Raw genomic sequence first — 9,759 nt, 5'->3', positions numbered from 1 at the left:
ACCTTTCTGCTGCCTCCTCCAGTCTCATGGGGGATATATGAGAATTTCCCATGCTTCTTCCACATAGTCAACCTGCTACAATCCCACTAATCAGTGCTCCCCAATTCTTATCTACCTGAAGTACATACACTCATTTATCTAATCTGAATGCCATTCCCTACTCTGTGTAAGTGAACTGTTGTGTCTGCCTCATCATCTCATGCAAACGAAGCAGAGCTTCCAATTCTCTGTCTTTTGCATGGATTTTCTCTTTTTTTTGTCCATTTTATAACAAAGTTGCTGTTTTAAAATATCTACACTTTTCCACGCGATAGCTGGAGAAGGTGCACTTGAAATATTTCTGGTTTCAAAAGTGCAATCTCCATATGGCACTGTTTGCCATATCAGGCTAGAAAGGGATGACTGATAAGAGGTAGGGACTGCCTCAAACACCACCTCATAAATATAAACTACAGTACTTGATTTCAAAAATCAGTTACATTTACAAAGTGACAATTTATCACATCATTTCTAAAACACAAGCACTTACATTGTGTTCAGTGGTGTGGAAGGTAGTTTCTATAGCCGGTAGACATCATCCCAGTCTATAAAGAGTTTAAAATCCATGAGTCAGATTCTATAGATCTGGGCTGTCCCACACACTCTGTCATGGGCAGAACCCTAAGCCACGTAGGTCCACTTGCAGGATCCTGCCCTAAATTTTAGACTGGAAGCAACAACTGAGGGACAAAAGAAATTGGGGGGGGGGGGGGTGGAGCTGAACGAGGATGTAAATATGATGTTGGTGTCACTCTGTGCACGATTTTAGCCACTTTATTTTAGTTTACATTTTAAATGGTTCACTTTTGTAGGTTTTGTGCCAAGTATCTAGGAGTCCCTTGGATGAGGTTTAGGACAGTGGCTTGGTTGAGCAGGTGTTTGGAGTCTGTTCCTGATACCAGGGGCAGCCTAGAAAAGAGCGAATTGGGTTTCATTTGCTGCTACTTGGATTTTATGAACTTCAGTTGCCTACAGAGTCTCTTTGGGGAAATCGGGCCTATAAGTCCGGGTTTTCTAGCAACAACAAAAGAGATTAGCATCCTTCTTTATTTAAAAAAAAAAATCAGGGCAGGGGCCGAGGTAGAGTTACAAGGGAGCAAGCACCGAGGCGGCCAGCCCACGGGAGAGCGGCGCTTAAGAGCCCTTGAGCCAGGCACAGCCGGGCAACAAGCGCTCCTTCCCTCGGCCTCCGGAGGCGCATGCTCAGTGAGACAAGCGAGAGTCGCCGGGAGGCGCATGCGTAGTTTAGTGGCCTTTCTCTGCTTGGGGTGGAAGGGGCCGGGCTCGGGCTGACCCAATGAAAACCGGAAGCGGAAAGGCTGCGTGTAAAACCGCTTTTCCCTTCCGTTAGGCGGGTTCCCCTCTCCCGTCTCTGTTTCCGGCGCAGAGCGAGAGCTGCAGGCCCGGAACGTTGTGTTATAACCGCCCTAACTGCCGCCCGCCTGTGTCCCCTCCCTTGGCAGAGCGAGAGCCGGCCAGAGAAGGCTCCCTCCCCGCGCCCTGAGCCGCGCTGCCCCACCTGCCCCTCTCCGTGTGGGTGCTGGGCCCTCGCCGCTCCCGCGTCTCTGTCCGGCGGCCGCGATGTCTGACAAGGAGTTTATGTGGGCCCTCAAAAATGGAGACCTGGATGAGGTGAAGGACTATGTGGCTAAGGTAAGAGTCGGGCGGGGCCCTGGTGGGGGGCAGCGCCCTGACTGTGCGCTTGGGTGTAGTGGCGTGTGTGTGTGAGAGAGAGAATAGGCCTCCTCTAGCCCCACGTTGCCGAGGGGCCAGGCTGGGCGCTTGCAGGGGTGACCGCGCTGTGGGGGGCGGCGAGGATCGAGCGGGGCTGGGAGCTGTTTGCAGCCGGGGGCGCGCCGCGCCCAGAGGCGGGGAGGAGGGAGGGAGGGAGGGAGCGAGCATCGGGGCACGCGCGCGGGTGGGGAGGTGTCCGTGCCTGGGGGGTTGCCCGCCCCCCCCCCCCCCGGTAGTGGCTGTAAGTCCTGCACAGGGAGCTGAGGGCTAGCTCGGTGCTGGGCTCTCCTGACTTACCAGGACTGTCTCTAGGGGTTTGGGCTGGTCACGCTCCTTTCCTGAGGATCGAGACCCCCAACAGTATAGCGGGGGTAATTCTAATCTACCGGGCATGTCTCTTAGATCCAGGAGAAGGGTAATAAACATCTGTGCAGTTACTGTAAGGCCTTTCTGTGCGCTTCAGGGGATGAGCTCTGCCCTCAGGCTGTTGCAATACCATTGAGGATTGGGAATTGCACACATTGGAGGTGGGGGAGGGAATTTTGCCTTGATAAATCTTCAAGATGCTGTGGGAGGTAGATATGCTCTCTGCCAAGATGGTAGAGATGATTCTAGCAGAGTTTCTCAAACTCATAGCATAGACCTGCATCTTAGTGTCTTGCAGGCCATCTTTCCTCCTGACAATTGCTTACAGTAAATACTTCCCTAATCTTACATGTATCTTTATTGTATTACAGACAATAACTGTTTTAATTTCTCTGAGAAAGGTAATTGTCTTGATAATTTATCTCCTCTTAACTAGAAATAGTCAGGTTGGTTTGATTTCTTTGTTTCTAGTAGCTTTTGTAGGCCTCCAGGTTCTTCTTTTCAGTGAATATCCAGGGTATCTGCAAAAGCTGTTGAAAGGAGCCAGCACTGTGTGAATAGAGAGCTCTCCATGGATCACTGTTTGAACACCTTTGAAGAATGTCAGATATACATTGATGCTACAAGATGCTTTAGCAATCTCCAACATTAGGAGCAATCTTGAAATGGAAAGTAACTAAAATGGGGGAAGACCTGGTTTTTGTTTTGCTGCTGATTGAAAGCTGTTTATTCTTCCTTTCCACCTCAATTTGAAGCCACCTTTATTTTTTTATGTTGAGTGCTTCTGATAGAGCATACTAGCTAGTGATAGAAAGACTTGACTTAATAGATGTAGTGATTCTTTCTTTCTCCCCTACCTATTAGGAGTGGCCACCAGATTGTTGTGAGGAATTTTTCTTCTCCTCTCTCCGGACACACATTCTGCCTATTTGGTCCTCTTCCTTCCGCTTATCAAGCGTTTGTCTGCTACTGTCCATTGCTTTCCCACCACTAGCATAGTGTAGTCCTCAAGAATCTTACCAGAATCACGTAAACTTCATATTGCTGTAGCAGAGATTTCTACTCTGTATGGGAGAATGCTTTTTTCTGGCTGTGCACTCAGAAAACTGAGTACTGTTCCATTTTCCCCCTTCATCTCAATCCTGGTGACTCCCATCAGCACTTCTGAAATTCTTCCAGTTACCCTAAACAAAACCATCCTTTGTTCCAGTTTGCTGCTGTTCTAATCTTAGTTATGCACATTACCTCCAATGTTGCAGTCATGCCCTTTCTTTTCATGTAAGGAGCCAGTCTTCTACCATGTTAATAACTGATTGGTAAATGTTTTCATGCCCTGACAGAAAACTACATATCATGAAAGACAAGTGTCAGGGCGGGCTTCACCAGTGAGGTACAGAAACAAAACCTTGCTGAGAAGCTCAGGCTGCTCTCCACTCATGGCCCTGTCAGTTTTAAAGATTCTGTACTTTGGATGTGCTGTTCTCTTTTACGTCATCCCCTGGGCTGGCTATTAGGTGTTCAATATATCTTAAACTACACACTTTCATTTTCTGCTTAGAAGTGAGAAGGAGCCATAGGCCAGTTATGTCCTTGCTGTTGTTTAGCTGAAGTGTAGCAGCACTAAAGCCACCTCTCTGCATACTTGGAAAGACAACACTACATTGGCTTATGTTGAGTTAATATTTGGAATGTTATTGATCTAACTGTAAAGATCAGAAATGTTCATTGTTTAAAATGAAAGCTTAAATTCTGCAGAAGTTGAGGGCTTAGGCCTCTGTGTTTGCCTGTGAAAGCTTCCCATTAGCAAGTACATTTTTAAGCCTTCCTTAGTGTTTCCTTTATGCTTAACATTGTTATGTTCAGCAACTGCAGTCTTCTATTTTGACTCTTCTATTTTGACTACCTAATTTTTACTGGAGATGGAGGAGTTGTGCTTTATTGTATAGGCCAGGGGTCGGCAACCTTTTAGAAGTGGTGTGCCGAGTCTTCCTTTATTCACTTTAATTTAAGGTTTCACATGCCAATAATACATTTTAACGTTTTTTAGAAGGTCTCTCTCTATAAGTCTATATATTATATAACTAAACTATTGTTGTATGTAAACAATGTTTTCAAAATGTTAAGAAGCTTCATTTAAAGTTAAATTTAAATGATGATCTTACACCGCCGGCCTGCTCAGCCCGTTGCCGGCCTGGGGTTCCGTTCACCTAGGTCGGCAGTGGGCTGAGCGGGGCCTGCGGCCGGGACCCCGGCTGGTAAGGGGCAGGCAGCCAGAACCCAAGACCAGCAGTGGGCTGAACGGGGCCGGCGGCTGGGACCTCAGACTGCAAGTGGGCTGAGCCGCTCAGCCCGCTGTTGGTCTGGGGTTCTGTCTGCCGGCTCCTGCCAGCCAGGGTCCCAGCTGCCGGCCCCAGTCAGCCCGCTGCTGGTCTGGAGTGCCGGCCCTGTCAACGTAGAGTAGGCACCTACCTTCTCCCTGGTTCTCGCCATTCTCTTCCTATCTCTGCACTGAGATGAGGGTGGGAGTGTGCTGAGAACAGGGCTGGGAGTGAAGGAACAGGTTGGGGTGCAGGGTCTGGCCAGGAGCTAGAATGAGGGAGGGGGCTCAGGGTTGGGGCAGGAGGTTTGGGTGTGGAGTGCTTACCTGGGCAGCTCCCATTTGATGCGAGGGGTGCAGGTGGGAATGGGTGTGTGTGTGTGTGCAGGAGCTCCCGTTTGGTGCTCAGAGTGGGAGTGGGATGTGGGGGGAGCAGGAGTCAGGGTGTGGGGGGGTGCAGGAATCAGGGCAAAGGGCTGGGGGTGTGGGCTGGGGTCGTGGGGGTGCTCCCAGCCCCCTGCCCTGAGCGGCTCATGGCAGGAGGCTGGAGGGGATATGCCCTGATTCCACCACCTTCTAAAATTAAGCAACTAATTTCTTCATTCTCATTTTTGTCCTTGACTTTTATAAAGAGAGCGTGCTGTGGCTCCGCTTTTACCTCCACCTCCGTAGCAAGGGCCATCAGCCGCAGGGAGGGACAGAAGGAGGGGCAGGATCCTAGCATGCTGGGGGAAGAGGCGGGAGGAGGGGGAGGACAGCAGTGTGCCATTAAAAATTGGCTCACGTGCCATAGGTTGCCAATCCCTGTTATAGGCCATTGGATAAGAAGCAACAGCAAATTTTTACTTCTTTGCACCCTTGTTCCTTGGCTGTCTATGGCTAATCATTTCCCTTTTCTTTTTGAAAATGAATAGTGTCTATTGGCTTCAGATATGCCTTTGCTGGAGATTGTAGGATGGTAGGAATTCTGTGTGATCTCTCCCTCCCGCCTTACCCACTCAAATTCTTAAAATTCCATTACAGGAAGGCCCCATGGAATAAGGTCACTACTGTTCTGTTGGAGATGGTCCTATGTGCAGTAATGTAGAAGTGATTCTCCCTGGGCAGAAGGGAACCCAAACAGAATGGGGAAGTGGAAGGCATACATAGGGAAATAAATATGACTACTCAAAAGAAGTGAATGGGGGGTTAGCTTTCTGGCAGGGGATATACAGCTTTTACAGGGCTGGGTAACTTTCCCCCTCTCTCTTGAAATAAACCTTGTGTCCACACAGAAGTACTCCTGTTCCTTTAGTAAACGATTTAGGTAATGACAGGTAATTGGTTAGTCTCTAAGGTGCCACAAGTACTCCTTTTCTTTTTGATTTAGGTAATGTTGTTGAGTCTGTTATTCTAGCCTTAATCACTGGATGGATGGAAGTACCAGTGCAAACATTTTATAATAATCTTTTGATCTATACTTATCAAAGCTTCTGTACTTCGATGGCTGAGATGGACATCCTCTCCAGGCTGGCCTGGAATATCACCCATGTTATTCCCCTCTAAAAATGCTGAAGTTTGTATCCTCATTTGGCAAACCATCTAGTTTACCAGCTGTAAGACAGATCAGCAGGTAGTTTGTGAAACTGGAACTCTCAGCCAGCAAACCAGAGTTGGCTCACTGAGAGTAGTGTAATGGGAAGGTTGGAGATGGGCAACATTTCTAGGTGGCATTCAACTGGTGGGCATGGCTGGTGTGGGATTCTTGGTTAGTGAACAAAGGTGGCTCAGGCTGCTGTGGAGTGCAGCTAATAGCTATGCTTCCTCCCCCATGATGGGCATGGGTACAAAGAGGGCCTTGGATTGAATTAAGACAGTGCTAGTGAGGACAGAAGACCAGACACACAAGTCACTGAACTTGTTTTAGGAATACTGCTTCCACCAGTTGATTACAATTGTTTGGAGCATAATATTAGGTCTTAGAACGAGCGAGAACTTGGATCTTGCTTGCTAAGGCTGTCTCGATGTGATGCAAATCTAACACAAAAAAATTGTTCTAAAGCACTGGTGGCTGGAACTATTCTTCTAACTGGTATATTTAAACTTCTAAACCAGTTAGAACAGTTCTAGCCACCAGAACCTTGTGATACATGTTGATCCACCTGGTTTAAACCAAGTTAGATTCCTCCCCCCCTCCCCGGGTGATGGTAGGGCGTGTCTACCCTGGTGAAAACAGCCAATGTTGGCAGGTTTGAGAGTTACCTTTATCCTGCTACTTTAGGCTATGGCTACACTGTGCATCTTCCAGTGTAAGTGTGTAGCCGCGCTCTATCACTGGGAGAGAGCTCTCCCAGTGACGACAAAAAACCACCCCGAACAAGGGGCAGTAGCTTCGTCAACAGGAGAGCAGCTCCTGCCAACGAAGCGCTGTCCACACTGATGCTTTTCGTCCTTAAAACTTTTGTTGTCCGCGTGTGTCTTTTTCACACCCCTGAGCGACAAGTTTTAATGATGAAAATGCAGTATAGACAAAGTCTTATATTGCTCTCCTTAACTTCCCTTTAGTTGACTGAAAGAGTATTGTTGACAAGCTCCAGAGGGAGCAATGTCAACACTTGAACAGAGGGAGGAAGTAAAATCTCATAAGGCGCTTCTTGAGAGAGAACGAACCTTGTCAGACAGCTTCTCCAAAAACAAATTGGAAAGACTGAAGAAAAGAGCATGATTTGAAAGCAAATTTAGTAGAAAAAGAGTAGCAGAAAAGGGTTAGGGTAGAGGGGGGTGGGAAGTAGTGGAAAGGGTTGGCAGGATTTTTTTAATTTATAAAAGTCAAGGACAAAAATGAGAATGAAGAAATTAGTTGCTTAATTTTAGATCATATTTTCAATTCTTTTGAGATTCTGCTCAATGTATCCCCCTCTTCGTTCCCAGGACAAACAGAACTTAACATCATACAAGATATTGTCCTCTCTGCCTTCTTAGCGCCACATACTTCTTACACTCGGCCCCAAGTTTCAACATCTTGTGGTCTGTAACATGAGCCAAGATTTTCTCGTGTTCAGTAGTACACTCAGTTACATCTGTACCATCCCAGTTTTCTAAGGGGATGGGGGTTGAAAAACCTTTTTCCTATTGTGTAATCATGATGGAGTCTAATATTTGTTATTTTGTGGCTTTTAATATTAAGATACATTTAATTGTACTGGGCCAATGTAAAACAATTTTCTGCAGTACACAGCATTAATCATAGTGCATAATGACAGGTCCAGCCACAACTGGTATGATGTGGAGAAGTACATGTAAGCTTGTTTATAATATGAGAAAAACAAGTCACTCAAAGATGGGCAGTCGTATCATTCACTTTTTCTTAAATCTGTTAGGTTGTGGATGGCGAACTTAGAGTAGGACATGAATGCAGCAGTAAGGGAGCATCAAGCAAAGCCCTGCAAATGAGTGTAGGAATGGACTATAGAAAAGTTAATACTAACCAGAAAAGTCCTGACAAAAATTTAAATGAAAACACCTCCGTGGGCCAGGTGGAGATAGAATATATAGGCTAAAGGTATTAACCCAACCCTGTCACTGTTCAACAGTAAATGTTAAACAAGATCTGGGGTTTGGTATACAGAGACCACAGCCTGCTTAGTACCATGGCATACACATTGTATCTTTAATAAAAAGATTTTAGAAAAAAAGGAAAAATAGGTAAAGCTTTGAAATGAAAGCATTATTTAATACTTTACATTTTAGTAACATCTCTTGTTCCCTTTCTCTTTAGCTGGAGAGAGTTTTTTAAAAGGGGAAGGGGAAAACCTTGTTGACAGTCTCTTAAATGGTGGTTACTGTCCTTTTTGGGAAAAGAAAATAAATTAGTTGGTATGAGCTGGAGCTGTTGCTGTTGAAGTCTTTTCATCCCAGTTGGTGGTTATGATTCAGTTGACGGTTATAGGGATGGTGATGTTATCTAGCTCTGTCTCTCTGGCCTGGTCTGGTCAGGATACTTCTCAGGATCAGGTTAATGAAGGCAAGGGGACCCTGGAAATGGTGGCAGTGTTGGTCATGATAGCAAAGCTTATTCCAGTAGTCTGTCTGTCCTTTCTGTTCTTTTGTATGTGACCCACAAAATCTTTCTTTTAAGGACCCCAAAAGAGTGTGATGATTGGAATAGCCCATCCCCTCATTATTTTGTCCACCTATTAGGCCTACTATCTGACATCAGTTTTATTTTATTAACTTGTGGCTCCATATCATTTGTTTTTAACAAGCATAATTTCAATAGTCCTTGGAGATATCAATGTTGCCTTTTTGGTTTACACTAATTCAGTTTGTCAGTCTGGTTTTTCTTGTACCTGTTCCCATTCACATTCACTGTTATAGGTTATTGTGACATTTTATTAATGTACTCACAGTTAGGGTGAATTTGTAGGCCCAGTTGCCACAACAGTGCCCAGATGGGCTTCCAAGCATGTCCTAAGGTCGAAAGGTTTGACTTAATTCGGGGAAAGGCAAGTTCCATAGCTGAAAGACCTTCATAGATATTGCCCTGCCGGAGACCATTTTTTCCCCTCTCTCCTCCCCCCAACCCCCCCCCCCCCCCCAAAAAAAAAAAAAAAAAAAAGCAAGAGGGCTACAGGTCAAGTGCCTCTTCTGTCTGCAACTATGGCTGTGTCGCACAGGGAAGTTGTAGTCTCTTGGGTAGGTAGGTCCCAGGTCATTGAGTTCTTTATTATAGGTCAAAGTCAATACCTTAAATACCAACTGGAAAGCAAGAGGTGACTGATGTATATCATAGCAATATGATATGCACACAGAAGTATTTATTGATTAACAATTAGAAAGCTGAATTCTGCACCAACTTCAGTTTCAGGAAGGACTTAAGATCTATTCTAACTCATGTAGAGTACACTGCTTCAAAAGGCATAAAAGAGCAAGATCCATATCCAAAATAAAATGTTTCAACTTTCTGGTCATACAAAGGTCAGTGTTGGTCTTTGCTGCCACTTGTCTAGCGACTTTCTTATGTAGTATCTATGTATGTGATTCTTAGACCAGGTAGCTGGCTTTCATCATACTCAAGGATGTCTAAATAATTTCCAGTTGGCTCAGTTGTTCCCTGATGGCCTTCACCAGCCATGAAGGACATGAGTCTTGAGCATTTTAATAACATGTACTTAGCACCTCTCATAGCTCAGATTATGAAAGAAACTCAGAGAAGACTAACACACTACTGAGGTTTATTTCACTTGTCACTTTTAATAATTAAGAAAAATCAGCAATTTGAGGTCAATCAGGTTACAGTTCTTACATGGGAAGAAGCATCTTAT

The 9,759-nt window shown here is 45.5% G+C and overlaps 1 protein-coding gene across 1 annotated transcript in view; it reads left to right on the top strand.

The window, feature by feature from the left end:
- Nucleotides 1–1,347: 1,347 nt before the first annotated feature.
- MTPN (myotrophin) overlaps nt 1,348–9,759 on the top strand; it is a 53,666-nt gene continuing 45,254 nt past the window's right edge. The window contains exon 1 of the mRNA XM_074939819.1: nt 1,348–1,692. Coding sequence (XP_074795920.1) covers nt 1,621–1,692 — 72 coding nt within the window. The 5' untranslated portion in view covers nt 1,348–1,620. The remainder of the gene's footprint in view (nt 1,693–9,759) is intronic.

Source organism: Natator depressus, chromosome 1, assembly GCF_965152275.1.
Source record: "Natator depressus isolate rNatDep1 chromosome 1, rNatDep2.hap1, whole genome shotgun sequence".
NCBI classification, from domain to species: Eukaryota; Metazoa; Chordata; order Testudines; family Cheloniidae; genus Natator; species Natator depressus.
Note: the sequence above shows the minus strand (reverse complement) of the source record. Positions and strands in the feature narration are given on the sequence as shown.